Here is a 20,041-nt window from a genome sequence, read left to right as displayed (position 1 = left end):
GAGTGACAACCAAATAGTTTACGGTAATAATAATTCTCGTTCACAGATTCATCGAATAATCTTTTAAAAAGCGGTCGTTACGAACATTAGACTAACAACGAGTGTGTTAAAAATGCTAATAAGATGCGCAACTTCGTTCTTTGGACTGTATCCAACTTCGTTTATTTTTGTAGCACGTTTATTATACAGGAGATTTGCTTCTTTCATTTGCAAATGGAACTTTGATGTTTATCCATAATTCTTTTTGCAATTATTTCTCTTCTTCATCTTTCGCAATATTTTGTTATTGTTTTCTTCTTATTACCTTTAGACAGTCTATTACTGTCAGAATATAAAAGACGTCAGAAATATTTGTTTCTGAAGACATTATTCGTAAAAAAAATAGAGTAATTCTTTGCAAAAATACATGAATGTTTGGCGCCAATGTCAAAAGCAAGGTCAGTGGGGAATCTATCGCAAGAACTCTTTGTCAGGTCTCATCTAATTAATCCTCGTTAAGTCATTGTCAATTGTTTACGTAAACGAGTGCTCGAATGCAATAGCAGATGCTAACTTTTGGTCACGAAACGCGCGCGTGCACCTTTTTTCGATGCAGATACAAAAACGATATATTAGTTTGCGCGTGTGTAATTAGCTATTCTTGATAGAGAGAATATTAGACTGCGACCAATGGAGGGTCTTCGAAGATCTGCACTGTGGAAAATAAAATAAAAATCGTAGTTAGATCTTAAGAAGTCTCATGTTGCCATGAGCAAGGTTTACTGTTATAAAATGGAAAAAGATATTCTTAGCATAATTACCAAATCAAGGACAGCGTCTTATCCTAAAATGGCTTTATTAACTCTTAACTTTACACATGTTTAATATGCAGTACTTGTCGAAGATATCTGTATACGTGTATCGTTATTATTCCCATGTTCCTTCGTTTTGTCGATACAACACCCGAGGATGATATCGCGATTAAGACGCTTCGAAGGAAGAGGAGATGTCCTCCCCTTCCGCAAAGTCGCTGAGGTCCTCCCTTCCGGTTTCGTCGAAGCGCTATAGCGGACAAAAATAATTTGAAAATCCCAGTCAATATCTATTCTTATGTATACCGTAATGTGTACAAGAAATTCCTATATGCAACGCGGTATCATTGTATCTTCTCCCCCTCCCGCCGACTGGAACTTTATCATCTTCGAGGAATTAGCCGAACTTCTCATCACATTCTCTCACTTCCTCTCTCGCTCTCTTTCTCCCTCGCTTTCTTCTGTAAAAAATACTTTCGAATCATTCTCACAAGCCAGAAGAAAGTTCCACCCTTTTGCCCTTAAGTTATCCTGTTTCCCTTTCCTCGCCCCTCAACTTCCCCCTCTTTACACGGGTTTACCCCTACCTTATAAATATCGTACACGTTTATTATACATAATTGTCATTCATTTCTTGTTTTCTTTTTTTTTTTTTTCGTTTGTCACAGTAACACAATTGCAGCGCTTATGAGTTACGCGTAGGGCGATGATATGATTAGAAGCAATGATATGAAGCGTCTTTGCTTATCGCAGCACGCAGACTAAGGATCGGGGAAGAATTCTAGATTGTAAAAAATGGCGTGAATGTTACTGTAGAGCTCGAACATGAATGAGATCTGTGAAATTAAGCAGAGATGCAATTTGTGATGCAGTTGAAAAGGAGAAGAGTAAGTCAGTTCTTGTTTTATGTTTCTGGTTTATTTTTATTACGAGAAGTCGATGCTTTCTCGTATCACAAATTGCGCTCTGTTCTTACAATAATTTTATTGCGATGAGTAAGTATTTGTCAAGTTCGTATTGCGATAAACAAGACGCGATGAAAAAGGATCCATCTGTCGCGTTAATATACTTAAATCTTCTACATTATAAAGACGCGAATTAATAGTAATATATATTATTATATCGTAAATTTAGCTTGCATACGAAACATTCGTTTATCATTCTACATACACAATTATCGTCATCATTATCATTATCACCATCATTCACACGAGTTACATAGGAGTGACCTCAAATTTGCGGATTCGTTAGCTATCTGTCTTTGGGAAACGGATGGCGAACGGAGCCTTCAAATTCGAGGTGCGCGAAAGATATCATTTTCTTTTCTTTTCCTTCTTCTTTTTTTCTTTTGCCTCGTCTCTCGCATTTTCCTTTCTTTTTTTCTTTAAAAATATCAGGAAACTATCGAGGTATTGAAGAAACGGCTGCGCGTACATACCCGTATCTATACCCAGAAAACACACTTCCTTCTTGAGATTACGTACTTAAGAAGTCTTGCAACAGAGCAGTTGGTGAGATTATACAAAAATCATCATATAAAACGTGTATATATGCGCCCTGCGCAAAGGGTACGGGTCACGCTTTGTATATAATAAAAAGTGGGTCTTATTTGTATTCTCTCCCCTTTTCTTCCTTCTTTTTTTCTTCCATTTTAAATAGTAATCCTTTTCTTCAGTTTTTTTTTTGGCTTGGTAACTATGTAAAGTCTAAATTAAATAGTTTTCGCCTTCAACGTTTCGAGACAGGTTCAAAAGACTTTTCACCGTAAAACAGCGAATAAAAAATCTTACGAGAATAGTCACAGGGCGTTGGTTGAAAAAAATTGTGCGTGAAACGAACAGAAAGCTTTCTCTGTACAGTGTCGCGGTGCGCAAAAAGAGAAAAAACACAACATGAAGAAGAAAACGTAAATGCTATGACGTGGGTCTTGCAGCGTCTGAACAACACTGACCTAAGTGACTGCAGACTGTCTATCGAACGACAAGTAGGTAATATACATATTTATATATATTTGTATATATATATAATCATTAGTTTCCCTTTCATTCTGCATGGCCTACAGTGCCAATGGAAGCATTTTGCTGTCACTTTGCAAATGGCATCGCATAAACAGATATACTCGATTAATTTACCCTTCTTCTTAAAAAAAATTCTTCAGTTCTTTTTAATGTTAAGTCTTTAAACTGACGACCGATCGTCGGACGAGTCAGTTCAATTTGAATTCCTTTTAATAGCTTCCACATGATTTTTCTTCTTCTTTAGATATAAAAGAAAATTGCAGGAGGCTGTCTCAGCCGACGACGAGTCGCTTAAGTTCCTTCATTATCTGGCAGTGTTACACGTTGTAGGTACGTTGTACGATAAGAAGATTCGTTAAGTCGATAGTCCTTGATACTTGGAGACCATTTCCGTAACAATTAGCTGTGTTAAGTCGTAGAACCATTTACACGTGATACGCTTGTGTTCGCTCACAGCAGGATACTCTTATTGCTTAAAAAATGGCACTGATTACTGAAATATGTTACGAGTATCGTTGCTGCACTCCCCTCCCGACTGCTACCACCGAGAATAAAACACCTCCGCCCTAACCGACGCTGGCTCTACAAGTAAACCTAAAATCTAAATCCCGCTTAACCCGGTTGGACCAGTGAATCCTTCCTCTTCTCTCCTTTCCTCTCTTCTACAGTTTGAATTCGTTACGAAAGGCAACGCGTGATTTGTATCCCATACTCCCTAGAATATTTCTCATAAAATAGACAAACGGTAAAAGTATATCGATTAAAAAAGAAAGAGAAACAAGTACTAATAAAAAATAGAAGAAGAATAAAAATGTAGAGGACCTCATGTCGAACAAAATCCTCATTTTTAAATACGTTACCGCGAATGAACAGCGAAAAGAAAAACGAGATTATTACCATTAAAAAGTAAGTAAAACTGCGCGCGATTCTAGCGAGTTCTCGTGAATGAATCCTTCATCTACGGATGAACGAAAGAGCCTTTATAGATCGCTGTATACGTTCAGAGATCCGCAGCTGTCGACGTTGACGGCAAGCTGCGGTTTCTTCTGATAATTGTTTTGGTTTTGCGCGTGTATTGGGGAGTCTCCGAGCATCGCTAGCATATATTTGCGCGTAGGCGAGTGGACCGTATTTTGTTAGGGGGGCACATACGGGGGAGGTTTCCTGTACGTGGGAGTGGGCTTGGGACGATTCTGACGATTGGTGTCGCGGTTCGTGGCGAACGGTGGCGGCGGCTGATACGGTTCCTCGGAATTTTCCTTTGGCAACATCGGAACGTCCGCTCCATCCTCGGTTTTCTGATATTCAGGGGGTGGTAGGGGTGGCTTTTCTTCCTTCAATATAACTGGTGATTTGTTACCTGTAAGAAGATACCATTATTTTGTTAGAAACGTTTTTTCATATTTTTTTCGAAATCAGGGGTTCTCAACTGGGGACATATGGTCTTCTAGAGATTATGACTCTCTAGTATGACTGCTCTAAATGTTCACTATTTTTCTTAATTTCTTTATCCCCACCTGGATCTGGCTTCTCATCCAACTCATCCTGGAAGATCACCGGAATCCCCTTGCTGCGGAAGCTCTGTCTTTCATCGTCTTGCTCAGTGATACTCATCTTGCCACTGCGTCTTCGTTTGTACAAAACACAGGCGATGATGCCCGCGATAATGAGCATGATTGCTATAATTATAGCAGGCAGAACGAACGTGATAAGATAATCATCATGGAACGCCCCGACCGAGGTGGAATCGTCGACTGGCGAAACAGAGTTGTCTGGCGAGTGAACGTCAACTACTTCGCCGAGACAGATTCCCATGGGGATCACCGTGATCTGCTTCACGGGGAATTTCGATCCCATAATTTCTAAGACCTCGTCCGTCACAGATCGACGATCGTTGTCGCTCTTAACGAGCACCGATCGCAATCTGCTCACTTCCTCCTGCGCGCAGTAGGACGTGGGCAAGGTTCTGTTGTGCCATGTGATCACTGTGCTACCATTCGATATACTGTGCAAGGAGATTGCACTGGTGTCTTTGTCTTGGTAGAGCTGCTGGAGTTTTTCGATGAAGTTACGCTTCTGGAGGGCGGAGTAGGCGAAACTCTCGTAAGGGATGTCCAAGATCATGGAGAATTCTACTGTGTGGTGCATTAGGGGCGCTGGGTGGACCACAACGACTAGGCCGTCTTTAGCGGATGCATCTGCAAGAATGAAGATTGTGTTAGGATGTTTTACAGAAACGTTTGCAAGTGAGAATAACTAAATATGAAGTTACTGTGTCTATCGTAGGCCTCCAGTTGGTACTCCTTGCGTCCGATGTCGCTGTGCATAGGCACACCATAGAACTCTTGGTTCTTGCTATCGAACTGCAGCCATTCGTGAGGTGGGATGGGTTGGCGGTTCATTGTTAGGAGGGACATTCGCATGTTTCGAGCAGAACCATCTTCAGCATCGTAGAAGGTGTCCTACAATAACCACAACATTATATATCTTTTTCAATTCCTTAAAATGTTAAGATAAAAGACACGTAAACATACTTCTGGCACTTTGAACACGAGCAGTTGACCAACAGTGGCGTTGACAAGATCCACTGGATTCCTCAGTAGTGGAGGGAAGTTGGATTTAGGCTCCTGAGTGGAAACTTTCGGCAATTCTGAGCGATTTATGTCCTCGCACTGGCCAATGCCTTGATGAACAACTCGTTTCACCTTGATTTCAGGGAAGAGGGCATCCCTCAAGGCAGGTGTAGGCTCTTCGTTCCCTTCAGTTAGCACCTAAACAGTGAATGATAAGTTAGATCCTCGAAAGAAACAGACATTCTTGAGAATACTATCATACTTACACGTAAGAGGTCATTGATACGCTCCTTGGGACACTCACTGCTTCTTGGCATACTGTCATTGGTCCAGGTAAAGATCGCTTGATCTCGCTCACGATCGATATCCACCGTTCGAACCGTGATATGCCTGATATCACTGTCGCCATACAACTCTGCTAAGCTTCGGATAACCTACAAGAAGAGATGAATCAGACAGGTGAATATAAGTTGAAGAAAAGACAATACATACCTTTAGCTCCCAGTCAACATCCGTGGGGAACCCAGAACGTTTATCGATCTTCAGGTAGATACTGAATTCGTGATTGACACTGCGACTCAATTTATGTTGCTGCACGTGAATATCCAAGGTGTCAGAAACGTTTGACCCTTCGCTGTCAGCAGCAACCAGGTCATACACCCAGGTAGAAATATCGTTCTCCAGTGGCCTATAAAACAACAACAATATTAGCTAATGTTCCTAACTAAATACCTTTGCTTTTTATAAATTCATTACTCACAATCCATAAACCTCCTGCGTGTTCCTGTTGAACTGTAACCAATGGGTGCTCTTCAGAGGCGCACCCTGCAGATACAGACTCAACCTCAGTGACCTAGTATCTCCATCCTCAAGATCACTGAACGTATTAGCAGGAATAATATAGCTCAATGGTTTTCCAGCTGTCACAGGAATCTTTTTCAACCTTCTGTCCTGTCTGGGTGGGAAGTTGCGAACGCCGAAGTCTATCTTTTCCGTGTTAGCTCTGGGTGATTCAGTAGTAGTAGTTGTTGTAGTAGTTGTTGTAGTGGTAGTGGTTGGAGCCATAGTAGTAGTCGTAGCAATGGTTGTAGTAGTCGGTGTCGTTCTGACTTGTGTGGTAGTGGTAATGGGTGATGTCGTAGTGTTTGCAAAGAAAGGTTCTGTCGGAGTATTGGAGGTCATAGTCGTATTTGTGAAGAATGGTACAGACGGGGTATTGGATGTTGCAGTAGTGTTTGCGAACATAGGTACTGATGGAGTATTGGTGCTTGTTGTAGTGTTCACGAAGTACGGTACTGTGGTAGGTACTACAGTAGCGGGCTGTTTCGTTGAAGACACCGATGACTGTTCCGTTGGCTGAAGGCAGAAAGAAGGTACCTTAAGTTTGGGAAAAATGATCTGGGGAGAAATAATCTCGATGCGTGGAAGCACCGTGGGCGAAACAGGATCACGAGATGATAGGAAGATTATAAAAAGAATCGTGCATGTGGTCCATGTGTACATTTCTGTTCACCACCTTCTCACACGCAATACTTGTTTCTATAAAACCCATGTGCACTTGCTCTACTATGATTAGGTCATCCCATAAATAATATTACTGAAGATCTCACTCATTCTCCAGATATTTCTTTTTGGGAATCCCTTCTCTAGGAATCTCTTTTTCTAGAAACCTCTACTGTCCAGGGCCCGAATATGAAACGAGAAGCATTACTATAGCCACTGTTGGGACGTCAGAAGTTGTCAGCGGATCTGATTGACTCCACAGAAAAATACAGCCTAATTATTGGCCGAATTGGCCACACCTATTCCTACTACTTGCAGCGAGCCGAGCACTCCTCTTGCCTCTGTGCCCTCTCTGACAATTTCTGAGCTCCCAACTGTACTTATGGGACAACCTAAAACACTAGAAGAAGCCTGAGTACCCAAAGACAGACACACACGATTCGAAGACAGTTCGAGGGTTGATAACGACCTATCGCTGGCAAAGCGAGAGACTCGTGGGACTCGACTATATGGCGTAGCATGGACTATTATACAAATGAGGAAAGCTCGAAGCATTGAAGCATTACCTCTTCCGTCGTGACATTAACAGTACCACCGCTGACATCCGTTTCCGTCCTTTCAACGACAGTCGTCGGGGATCCTGTCGTGCTAGAATGAGGAGCAGTTACCGAAGGAGGGATCGTGGTGATAGTGACTGGACTAGTGGACGAGACGTTTATAATTTCGTTCTCCGTCGGTCTGTTCTTCTCCGTCGGCTCCTCGGTCACCTCTGCTCTCGTGGTCTCGATCGTCTGGGCAACGATGGTCGGCACACTAGTTGTTGTTGTTGTATCGGCTATTGTGGTGGTCGTTGTTGTGCTAGTAGTGGTACTAGTGGCCGTTGTCGGCGGTTGTTGGGTGGTTGTTGTTGTTGTCGAGGTTATAGTTGATGTGGTCGTCTTGGTGGTGGTTGTTGGTAGGGTGGTTGATGGTGGTGATGTAAGTTCAGTGGTTGTTGTCTGCGAAATCGTTAGTAGATGCGATGTACGGCACGGAAAAACGATGGTTAGTTACAATACGAAGGGACAGTGAAGAAGAAGATGTACACAGTAGTAGTAGGAGGAGTAGTAGTAGTACAGGTAGAAGTATCAGTCAGGCTTTCGTTTCCATCGAGAAGGCTAACGGCGTACACGGCACTTTTCTCTATACATCGATCGATACCGTCTAAAACGGCACGGAAATGGCACTGGCCGGCATCGAACACGCAGTATACCCATAGCTAGACTAAGTACTTTAAGCGCAACGACTCCCTCAAGCGATTGGCGTGGCGAATAAAGGATAGAAATAAGTATCTGAACGAAAGCCGATTACAACTATACGGTCCTTCCTCATTTAGAACACGGAGCCAGTGTGACTGACCGTCACACGATTCGGTTCTCTCTCTAACGATACTTACGGTGGAGGATAGGTCCGCGTGGGATTTGTTCACTGCGGTTTCTGCTGTGTTTGCTTGGTTCACTATTGGAATAATATCATCGTCGTCTTCGGTCTGGAAGGACACACAAATATTTAATTCTCCACGAAGTTGAAACCTCTCACGATCTCTAATTAATGAATTTTACTCGCTAGAAGAAACTTACATTCCAATTGATATGATCTTCGCCATGGTGGTGTCTATGAGGATGCTCTGGAGGCAGATTTTCTCTAGGAAGAATCGTTTCGGGCGCGATACTCGGTGGCACACTCGAGTCCTCCTCGTCTTCGTCGAGCTCTTCGCCATATTCGTCTTCGTACTCGTCGTCGTAGCCGTAATCCTCAGGGCTATAGTTCCCAGAGCCCACTTCTCTTCGGTTCCTCAACAGGGAGCTGGATTCTGTCTTGACGCGCCACAGAAGGACCGGAAGCTGCATCACCTCGGCCAAGGTGCCGTCCTTCGCTTGGTCTCGCAATCGTTTCACCAAATCAGTCTGGTGTCTCCATAAATGGCCATCGCAGCCCACCTGTTACAAGCGCAGGAAATTCAAATCTGTTACAAAATTAAAACGCACAGCCATTTTTCTACTTCGTACAACTTACTTCGACTCAGGAATTAAAATATTCTTACCTAATTATTTTCTAATAAAATAATTATATCTAATCATTATATACATATGAGTTAGTTATTCAGAAATGAAAAAATGAATAAATATTTTTACGTTAATATTAGCATAGAAAGATCTAAAAGGGTCTAAAGGGACTCCTTTTATCGATGGCACTGCGAGTGTTAATTATTAGAGGGTTCGAATTTACCAGCAAAGTTCTATATTACCACTTTCTCTAATAATTCAGAAGACTCACCTGCCACTGGATCGAGGTGAGATGCTTCTCCTTGCGATGCCTAACGTTCCCAGGCCCGCTGAGTATCACCGACGAGTCCACGTTCGTGTTCTCCTTTCCGCTCAGCGGGTGCATCGAAAACGCGCTCTGAAATTCAAATGGCCAGAGAATGGATGAACGAGACGCAGAGGGAGAAAGATCGCGGGGGAGATGTCAGAGACGGGGTAGTTTTATGAATAGTACACAAGGAAACGGTTCGGAAATACCGCAGTTGGCCTTAATTAAGTTAACCACTCTAATAACGCGGAAAATAGGCTTTCGTTCGCGCGCGTCGCCGATTCGACTGGCGGTGAAAAATTCGCGAGCCCGCGCCGCGTAATTGAATCCCCTCGATGGGGGAAATTGAATTCACGTAACCGAATCAATTACCCTAATAGAATGAATTCTTCAACGATGCAATTTTCGCGGGTTAAAAGGCGTTTTACGAAGGAAAATTGCTCGTGGAGGCACGTGGAGACTGTGGAAATTTTCGCGCTTTCGGTGAACTTGAAAAACTATTCAGGGTTTGCTCAAATAAAACTTCATCGAATTGATTCGAATGGCGAGGCCAGGTTGATTTATTGGTAATAGTGGTCCCAGGGGAAGTTTAATCGGTGGAACAGGTGAAATCGCTGAAGCGCTCCATTCCAATTTGGCTCGCGAAAGAATATTTGATAAAGTGCCAACCCTCCACCGCGTGGTTCCTCTTTACGGGCAGGAAGTTTACGAGGTTAGGGCGAAACCGACGTCGAATGGGGGATGCATCGCGAGTCTGATATAATACACAGGGTGTTCTACTGTAAGAGCATCCCGACGAAGGAGCTTCCTTTCGTTCCAGCAGACATAAATTGCACGCCTTGAGGGTCGGCATTTTTTACCGCGCCGGGAAATTCTTAATTAATTTAATCGCAGAGCCAAGGAGGGGAGGAAATGCGTTATTCACGACATCCTTCTTTGCAGCACATTCATGTGCCACGGTTCCTTTATACTCAGACTGGCGATTTTCAATGCGAAAGTTAAGCAACAGCTCTGATTAGATTCTGACATTATGTTTCTCTGTCATTATGATTCTTTTCATGAATATAATTTATTCATCGGGGGAAAGGAGGCTCATGTTTGTGATTAAATTGAGAATCTCGTGATTCGGGGAGATTACAATTTTCAATGTAATATTCGCCAGCTCCGCTATCTTAAGCCCTGTTGAGGAATTTTAGCCAGAGCTTTTCAATCTTCCAAGACTCTTAAAACTTCCAAGACCTTTGAATTTAGTTAAAACTGTCATAAATCTCGTCAAAGTTCTTCAAGAACCTCTTACGTTTTTAAATTCATTGAGTAATATTCTCTGGTGACTCTAACTTTCTTCTACTAAATACGTGTGTTGCTAGTGTACACGGTGATTCATCACTCACTCTACACACAATCAATATCTATGGCAATAATTCTTCCTTAACACTGCATTTACCTCTCGGGCAGCTTAGAGAGAGAAAATTTCTTTGAAACGTGGCGAGTAGGTTCTCCTTTACGTACGATTAGTGATTCAAACGTTTTCCAAATTTAGACGCGTCTCAAGTACTTGATAAATTTTTTTCGGAACTAGTTCTACAGTAGATTTCAGCCCTGAAGTCTCCCCTTTCCAACGAGACCTTAAAAATTGACGTATGATTTTTTTTCGTTGAGTTATAGCAGTTTGAACGAAAAGTGTGACTCTGGGATCAGAACAGCGCAATGATCCAGAGATCTAAAAAATTGTCAATCTTTGAGCTACTGTAACTTCGTGAAAAAAAATCGTATGACAATGAGCCTGGTCTCATTTTAAAGGGCAAAGCCTCTACTTTCTCACCCCTGAGTTGAACTTGTACGCAAAAAATTTTTGAGTCCACGACACGCCGAGAAAGAGAAGGTGATTTCTTCCTGAATCTTTTCCAACTTCAGACAATTCTCAGGAACTTGGTAAATTTTTTCCGCGAATTCTCCAGGGGAGAAATTGAAGCTGGCTCCCTTCCCCTTCGAACGAGACCTTAAAAATTGATGTACGATTTTTTTTCGCTGAGTTATAGAGCTTTGAATCAAAAGTGTCACTCTGAGTTCAGAATAACGCACCGATCCAAAGATCGAAAATATTGCCAATCTTTGAGCTGCTGTAACTTTGCGAAAAAAAATCATACCATAGTGAGCCTGGTCTCATTTTAAAGAGCAAAGCCTCTACTTTTTCACCCTGGAATTGAATTTTTCTGAAAATTATTTTTATTTCGGCTGCGGGTTGAGAAAGAAGAGATGGTTTTTCTCCCAATATTTTCGAAATTCATACTACTCTTTGTAACATAATAAATTTTTTCCAGGACTAGTACTACATTAAATTTCAAGCCTGAACCCTCCTCTTTCTAACGACCCAATAAAAATTGCCCTACGATTTTTTTCCATCTAGTCGTCACACTTTATCCGAAAAATCATCAGAATACTTCCTATAAGGATGATTCGACGCAAGGCAAGAGATGGAAAAAGCATTATACGATACTGTACCACGTGAAGTCCCAGGAATCCAGCTAGATTGTCGATGGTATTGACTCGAATGGACGGCGAGAGGTTGTCGAACCTCGCGTCCAGCAGAAGCGTCAGCAGCGTCTGGTCCTCCCCTTCGTCGCAGTGGGTCTAAAATCAGAGGCATCGTTCCATTTCAGCCAGTTGCTGTTCGCCAGTGAACGGTGTTAGTGTGTGAAACGGCAAGAATTAAGGCCGTTGCCAAGCGTGGACAGTGTGGACACGCAGCGAGATACCACGAAGCTGACGCACACCGCGACTATCAATTGGCGTCAATCAGCACCGTCTACGAGACTAATTCCTTTACGAGATTTAAATGCGGCATACCGATGCAATCGCGGTGCACGCGGCGCGCTTTGTTCGACCTCCTGTCCCACGATACACTCGCACGCGAGCCGAATAAACCCTCTTCTTCTGCATCCCCAGCGGCCCCCAGACCGCCTCGTTTTTCCCAATTTATTCGATCTTATCGCGCTTGGTTTATTCGCCGACCCTATCCTCGCTTCTCTTATTCCTATGTATCTTCGTTTTTCTGCGGGTTTAGGGGAAGCAATGGAGAGGGAGAAAAGAAGAAGAGTTTTCTTGGAAAAACTAGTTGGGAACGTTTCCGCCAGAAATTTCCTTTTTATTCGTCGGTTCGAGGAAATTAGATCAATTTTGTGGGAAAAGTAATTTCTGTCGCTGCGAGGCAAAAAGACCTGTGTCACATTTTCAAAGAATTGAGTTTGAGGCTTTAATTCAGATCTAGAATATGGAAGTATGAAGAATTTATATTTGTGGAAAAAAGAAAATGGAATCAAAAGAATTTTTTCAATTAAAAATAATGGTTTGATATACAAGTCCATAAGAGACTTGATACTTGATGGTAGGATGTAAATATTTGACTCGATGATTATTCCAGAGCGTTGCAAAAGAGCGCCCTGAACGAGATTACTTCGTCAAACCGTTTAGCAAGCTCATTATCAGCAGCGATTAATTATTGAGCTTTCGAAAATCGGCTCCGACCGATTAAAACGGTCAACATGGCTGGCGTGTGAAAGTCGGACCCCTGATACGCTTGTTGCCCGACGAAGCAACGAGACCGATTAACCAGCTAATTGATTTATCGCTTCGTTAACAGCCTCGGTTAGCTAACCGAATTTAGCAACAATCGAGGGAACTGGACCCAGCGAGAGGCTGGTATTCTTGGCAATTAACGACGATTCAATGGATTATTTAAGAAACAGGATAGAAAGAGGCAATTTTTTTATATGTTATCTCACTACTTCGTGAACTTAAATGTATTACGTCATCCCATAAATAATGCTTTCGAAAATCACTTTATTTCCAAAGAAATTAATAAGTATTGTCACTTTTAATTACAGCTCTGTCGAATATTACATTCTACCACCCTTTTTCTATTTACCAGATTATTTTTAAGTTTTTTCTTAAGAATTCTTAATTTCTCTGAATTAAAATATAAAACAGGAAGCAGTATTGTTTATGGAATGACCCAACACTATATGGAAATAAAAGTTTCAGTGGAGTAGAGAATTGCACAACAGGTTCGAAATCCACCCAATTAATCGTCGGAAAGGCACAAGCCAGTGGTACCTGTTGTTTGCCCAGGAAGCGCTTGAACCGATGCCAGCGGAATGTTTTCACCGCTAACGACAAGCCTGAGCTGTAGTGATATCACGACTCGAGCCAGAGATAAGGACCTTACCTTTCCATCCCTGTGCTTCAGCTCCTCGTGCTTCTCTGAGACGACCTGCACGACGAACAGGTCCTTCGCTGTCTCACCGCGCTTCCCGATGGCTTTGACTATCAAGTGGTGGCTACCCACGTCCTTCTTTGATGGCACGCCCATCAGGGTTGATGCTGCGTCGTCCCAGTACAACCATTGTGGAAGCTGGTTCCCGTTTGCATCGAACATCTGTTTTGTCATAGCAAAGAGATGATTTAATGATGGTTTTTGGAAACGACATTTTTGTTACTGTGTAACTAATGAAATTCAGTCAGTTTTTTAGTTTCTCTTTCTATTTCTTTTTTTTAACTATCGACTTAATTCTGACTGAATCGTGAATCGAAGTAGCTACTGTAAATTTCGTTTCATGCATGTTAGCATTTTTCCTTCGAACGCTTGGAAAATGAAATACGGCTGTTTTTATCACGCGAAGGCGTTTATCAGTGTCCTACTCAAGAAAAAGAGGACAACTGCTTTCGCGATAGCGATAATCGCGCTTTTCTTCGAAGTTTTTCAAATATTTCGGAATAAATGGAAATATTTTATAAATGTGTAGGTAAGATTGAACGAAGCTTTACTCAGAAAAATAAAAGAAAAATTCTTCGAGTACTCTTACCTACACACCCACTATTCACTTGAAGCAATAACACTTTATTTTCTTACGACACTGAGCTGAATGTGTAATATATACAGTAAGCACTATAACATGTGGATATAACTCCCCAGACGACATCAGCATCTGACTTCAGCTCTAATAAAAAGGCTTCATGTGTTCCTCCGCTGCACCGGTTGTTCCCTAGTTTTTATCGAAAACGTTGCTACTTTCCAAGTATACTCATTTTATTAAAAGAACCAGATGGAACGACTCATGAAACATTATGGAGGTGGCTCGAAATAGGCGGAGAAACCTTGGAACGAGATACAGAGGAATGATAAGCAAACATAGTATGTACATGAAGTCACTTGCGTCAATTTAACACCGAAGGTCGGACAGGATAAATATTTAAGCGAACTTTTTTTAACTCTTTTAGATGTTCAACTCATCTTGACAATTCTAAAACCAGCTATATGCAAACCACTGGAACAAACTTTTAAGATTTCTCTTAGATCCAAGTTAAATTGATGCAATTTAACTCCTGTATTATTCAGCATTAATTGAGAAAAAGAATAGTTTGTAAAGAACAAAATATGTACAAGGAATAATCATACACTTTGACAGGTTTCGTAGATCTAGTGTCAAAAGTGACCATAACTGAACAGGATAATTTTATTTTTTATATAACGTCTAGTAATTTCAATGGCCTGCTACTTTATTATCAGCAGAAATGGCGGAGTTAATCGATGAGGAAATATTGTATAAAATACCTGAGCAAGATAGCGCGAAATTTGCACAAGTCCTTGAGCGATACCCAGAGGCGGGCACGCGAGTTCCCAGATAAAAGGCAGAAAGTGAGCCGAGGGGTAAAAGTGAGGCGGATTTCCGGCTATACCGCGGAGGCGTCGAAGACAAATTGAATCACGAATATAGATTCCCCGGCGACGCTGGCACCGCCGACAAAAGAAGGCAAATGAGAGACAGAGGAATACGTACACGTCCTCCAACGTTCGTCGGCAAGGATCAAGGTATGAAATTTGGCGGTAGTCCAGAATTTGCTTGGAACACCGGGGAATTTTCTCACCCCTACCCCACCCTCCGCGTGTCGTCCGACAAATTAGGGTGCACTGAACCTACTTGTTGTCTCGTTACGTGGCTAAACAGAGGGAACTGTCTAGCCACTCCTTTTTTATCAACGTGGAATATTCTGTTTCTCCTCCCTTGCGAACCTGGGGTAACTGGAGGAAATTCTAATTTTGTTTAGACATAGATTAGAAGCCTCATGAGCTTTGCGAGCTTGAGAATATGTACTATGTTGCCTGTACACTCTTTTTGTGGTGCTGGGAATTTTAGAGATGAGGGTTCGAAATAGTGACATTTAGATTAATCGTAGTAAAATTTGAATATTTCTAGAAGGTAGTGTCCTAGAAGTCCCCTGGAAAATATTGCTTTTAATGCATTCCAAAGGGACATCTTGTGATATATGAACAGTGGGTGACCATAATTTAGCCACTACCTTCAAATTCGTCACCCAGAAGAAATAATATTACGTAGTGTCCTAGGTGTAAGATAAAACCCAAAATTTGAGACACTCTATACTAACATTAAATAAATTCTAGAAATACTGTAAAACACTTGATGAATTAGGAATTTGAAATCTCGTTAACTACTTTTCCCGACAATAAATAGTGTCCAAAAAAAGAATTCCGAAGGAATGAAGCACAGTGATCAGAATGAGAAAAGGAGAAATAAATTCGCGATGAGTGTCGAGTTTATAGGATCAGTACACGATGGTTGGCCATCATCCAGGGCTCGTAGAAGGAAGGAAGAACCGATGCTTCTCACCTCGTAATAATCCACGGGCCCAGAGAACGCTTGCCGTGGAATTCTCAGCTTGAGAATGTGGCCGACAGGCACCACGACATCAGGAACGCCCCACAGCCTCTCGACTTCGTATTTCTTGGTGTCGTACGGTCGCTTCTGCTCGTGCCAGATGGCTTTTTGGTCGTCGAAGTCGAGGTTGGCGATGGCCGCTGGGGTATTGGTGCTGTCTTCGCCGACATCGTCGAAGACCAGGTCGTCTTCCTGCAGGGTCAGGCCCAGTGCCACGGGCAGCAGCAGGAAGCACGCTAGGATGCGTGGATTCTTCATCTTTCAGGGACCAACTGCGAGGGCGTTCTTATCATATCATGCTGATGAGTCTGAAATCAAAGAGTGAGGACGTTACAATGATTTCTACTTAAAAGAATCGAGGTTTGGTTAAGCTGCGTTTATATTGGCCAACTTTCGGCCAGCTGAGCGAATCGTTCAATTAAGAATAGACCAATGGTCTAATCAAAGTGTTCCTAGTTTATAGAAAGACTAGAAATCGTTTCAACTTGGTTGAAATTGTGCTTCGTGGACGAATTCAGATTGATTATCCCAGTTGTCCAACTAAAAATTGTCGAATATAAACGCAGCGTAGTTTTTCTACGACACTATGGTCAAAGGTAAGTTAGATTCTTCACGATGAGCAACTGAACATTTCAATGCACTATAGCCTCGCTGCACGGTGTAAAAATAGTAATGATAAGAGTTGCCTGTTACCATACACAGGCTCGCATATGACAATGCATACCACGTTTGATTACTCATTAAATATTGTCACGTGTGGTTAGATCAGATATAAAAGCGTTCGTGTCCAACAGAGGAAGCGTGGTGTCGAAAATAATCACTCATGAAATCATAACGCTAACGAGTGATGGAACATCGTGTTCAACCATAACTGTGAACGAAACACTGATGAAACGCTTTAGTCCAATTCTCCCAAGAATTCTAAATTAATAAATAATCTGCAAGCTTCCAAAATTCACTGCTCACTGTCGAAATAATTATCCTAATCCAAATGCAAATAAGCGACTCGATCGAAGAAGGGTCCGAGCCTTATTGAACGCAATGAGACGCCAGAAACGAACCGAGACGACTCAGCGATTCGTTGCCTGGGCTTCTTGATCGTAAGTGACCGCTTTCTCATCAGCCGAGTTCAGCGAGCTTTGTCCATTGCAAGAACAATGGAACATATTCGTGGGCCAGGGTGCATTCGGAGATCGAACGCAGCATCCAGTAGTCGGCCAATGATACCCAATAAAACCTTTCACTGCATTTTTATTCGCCTCTTACTCTGTTCGTTCCGCCGAGGATCGTGCCATTAATTGGGGCTGGACAATGTGGAGCTCACAAGTCGAGGTGGCCGACGCTTTCACGAGGAAATAAACGTCGATAGCCTTTTTCATTTAAGTCAATTCCACAACAAAAGTGTGCTCGTGTGAACGCTTCCCGCACCGAAACATTCCCGAGAATAGAGATTCATTGCATTTGACAATCGAAATTGAAGTTGGAAGGAAATGGAGGAAGAAAAGATGAGACTGTGAAGAATTCTTTGTTGCACGCCTTAAGAATTACACACACTGTAATTCGGATAATATCGTAATGCATCTCTTATCAGTCTGGTGCTGCTTTGTATTAGTGATCCATTGTCGACGCCCTCCAGTTGCAACTATCTAATATGACAATTCTGATTCACGATACGCAGGGCTATGAACCAATCACGACCGAGGCTTCTCGATAACAAAACTATTATGACTAAGATAGGCGATTGGACCAAGTTCAATACTATCACAATACCCGATGCAAACATATCGTGCATTCAATTTCGCTATTTAATCAAGAGTAACAAGTTTCAGCTCCAGTGCAATAAAAATCTCAAAGAATCGCTACGTTCCCATTAATTTCCAGAATACTGTACCTTCACTGCAGCGGTAGAATCCAAGCAAGTAGTAAGAGGGTCGGTTTAAGCGGCGTATAAATCGAGTTACACGTTAATCGAAAGGAGGGCGACGCAATTTACTACGGGTCGGTTCTAGGAAACGCTGAAGACGGCCAACGGTACTAGAAGCCTGCGTCGTAGGTGGAGACAATTGAGTTTGTAGTCGCGTTTACATACGTCCAGGGACTTTTACGACGGTCTCGTTACCCAGCCCACTGCGATACGTCCTGTCAAGAAGGCAGCGGCACGAGTCAACGCGATTCGACTCGACAGTAAATCGAACGAGCAATTGTCGAGAACAGCGAGAATATACATATACCTGATTTCCAATTGATTTTATCTGACGATAAAGATAGAATCGAACTTACGCAAGGGAAATGTTGGAGCACTTGACAAGAGTTTCTCCTATTAACCTTTTGTTTCTTTATCAGGAAAGACAGTCGATGTCGAATGGGATAAAAACTTCGGCAGTTTCCAGAGTGCTATTCAAGGTGAGGACAAACGCTCGTCAGAAGAGGGGAATTAACTCGCTCCACTAGAATTCCAAAAGTGGAAACTGGATAGCTGCTACTCGAGCGAAGAATGTTGCGCAAAGTTCACGTCATTGTTGGCCGATCGCTTATGCCAGAACACGATTCCCTTTGATTCATTGACGACAGGAACGTCGAGAAGCATTATACTGTTCAATGTGCTATTGTTCTCTATCAAAGGTTACGCGGACTGATTGAACAACGCGGCGCTTCGCTTCTTGCCGCGAAGTAGAGCTGTTATCGGAAAACGGGCTTCAAGGAATCCCATGAACTGAGATTCCCTGCTTTCTTAGACGATGTGAGAAGTACTATACAGAGACTTTACAAGAAGAAAGTAATTACTGCGAATTGTACCTACTTTCGTGCTGAATAAAGATCTTAAAAACCAGGAATTCTGTAGTCTTAATTAATTCTTAACTGGTGTGGTGTCAGTATTATATCATAATGTGGTAGAATTGCTGTCATTCTTTTATCGAAAATGATTAATAAGAAAATGAAGTCTCTTCGAGGTCTCGTTTCTGAGTTATTAATTATTAAACATATGCCTAATGTGCGCGCGAAGCGTGTCTGACTGGGGATATATTCTACTGTTCATGTGCGCGAGCCAGGTCAGACGCAGTAGTATCAGTAGAATAAGTTCGTAGAACAAGTCAGGTCAGACACGCTTCAGGCGTACATTTTGTTAGTCATTCTTTCAGTATTTAATAACTCAGAAACAAGACATCAGACGCAATTTCGTTATTCTTCACTTCTTGCTTACTTTGACACATAGTGTACTTTGCCAAGATTATCTTCAGCGGCCAGCGTCAATTTTTTCAGCACAAAAATGATTTACATGTTATGTCTTCGACTAATGAGAAGAGCAATCCTTTGACCCAATGGGTGGGGGTCATCTAACTCGAATGTGTTAACATTCTACATCTACTGCTGCAAAGTTCTATAGTATCCCATTAAAAAGTACAGAAAAGAAAAGGTTAACAAGTCGAGGAGCAACTCAAGAGTCACTAATCTCTTTCAAGCAACCAGATGCAAGTTTCTCAAAGCAAGGGTGACAAGTGTGAAAGAACTCAAGCAGAAGAATCGCGGGTTTCCATCAATGATCAGCTGCGTTCGCATACCTCGCGTGTCAAGCACCTCGCCTCGTGGCTGGCCCGTAAAAACGCGTTGCGAGTTTTATCGCGACGACGCGATACACCTTGCGCGTTCCTGGCTGCGTGCACGAAGTACTTGCGGTGTAAATGTACGGCAGGTGCGACTACGGAGACGCACGCGTGCAGAATCAGCGAATAGTCTGACGTTTGACAAACCAGAGGGTGGAAGACGGAAATGTTATGTGACTGAACACTTGTCAGCTATGGGGTGCCTGCAGTGTGTCTGGAAATACAGGGTGTTCAGTTTATCTGAAAACTCTCACTCTCCTAACACTTATTAGAAGGTTTCCAAATAAACTGATCACCCTGTAGTAGGTCGAACCTGAGATCTCTGAATTTTAGAAGATCTGAAGATCTTCTGAACTAAAAATTACAGAATTACAGCATTAGAAAGCTAGTGTCTTTTAAATTACATGATTCGTCGGTACATATTTTGGAACTCATGAAAAGTTATTTAAAAGAGGTTCTCTAAATGGA

General features: G+C 42.2%; 1 protein-coding gene across 4 annotated transcripts in view; it reads right to left on the bottom strand.

Annotated features, from left to right (window-relative positions):
* Positions 1-1,687: 1,687 nt before the first annotated feature.
* LOC143178879 (uncharacterized) overlaps positions 1,688-20,041 on the bottom strand; it is a 61,387-nt gene continuing 43,033 nt past the window's right edge. Inside the window, exons 2-15 of one of the 4 annotated variants that reach the window (XM_076377794.1) lie at positions 15,924-16,279; positions 13,463-13,672; positions 11,740-11,868; positions 9,202-9,327; positions 8,505-8,864; positions 8,321-8,413; positions 7,452-7,883; positions 6,143-6,738; positions 5,875-6,070; positions 5,649-5,816; positions 5,344-5,580; positions 5,082-5,271; positions 4,327-5,007; positions 1,688-4,169 (exon numbers count right to left, since the gene is read on the bottom strand). In XM_076377794.1, coding sequence (XP_076233909.1) covers positions 3,946-4,169; positions 4,327-5,007; positions 5,082-5,271; positions 5,344-5,580; positions 5,649-5,816; positions 5,875-6,070; positions 6,143-6,738; positions 7,452-7,883; positions 8,321-8,413; positions 8,505-8,864; positions 9,202-9,327; positions 11,740-11,868; positions 13,463-13,672; positions 15,924-16,229 — 3,948 coding nt within the window. In that variant the 5' untranslated portion in view covers positions 16,230-16,279 and the 3' untranslated portion in view covers positions 1,688-3,945. The remainder of the gene's footprint in view (positions 4,170-4,326; positions 5,008-5,081; positions 5,272-5,343; positions 5,581-5,648; positions 5,817-5,874; positions 6,071-6,142; positions 6,739-7,451; positions 7,884-8,320; positions 8,414-8,504; positions 8,865-9,201; positions 9,328-11,739; positions 11,869-13,462; positions 13,673-15,923; positions 16,280-20,041) is intronic. The other 3 variants (XM_076377795.1, XM_076377796.1, XM_076377797.1) reach the window with 3 other exon arrangements.

This window comes from Calliopsis andreniformis, chromosome 5 (assembly GCF_051401765.1).
Source record: "Calliopsis andreniformis isolate RMS-2024a chromosome 5, iyCalAndr_principal, whole genome shotgun sequence".
Taxonomy (NCBI): domain Eukaryota; kingdom Metazoa; phylum Arthropoda; class Insecta; order Hymenoptera; family Andrenidae; genus Calliopsis; species Calliopsis andreniformis.
This window is presented reverse-complemented; position numbering and strand designations above follow the sequence as displayed.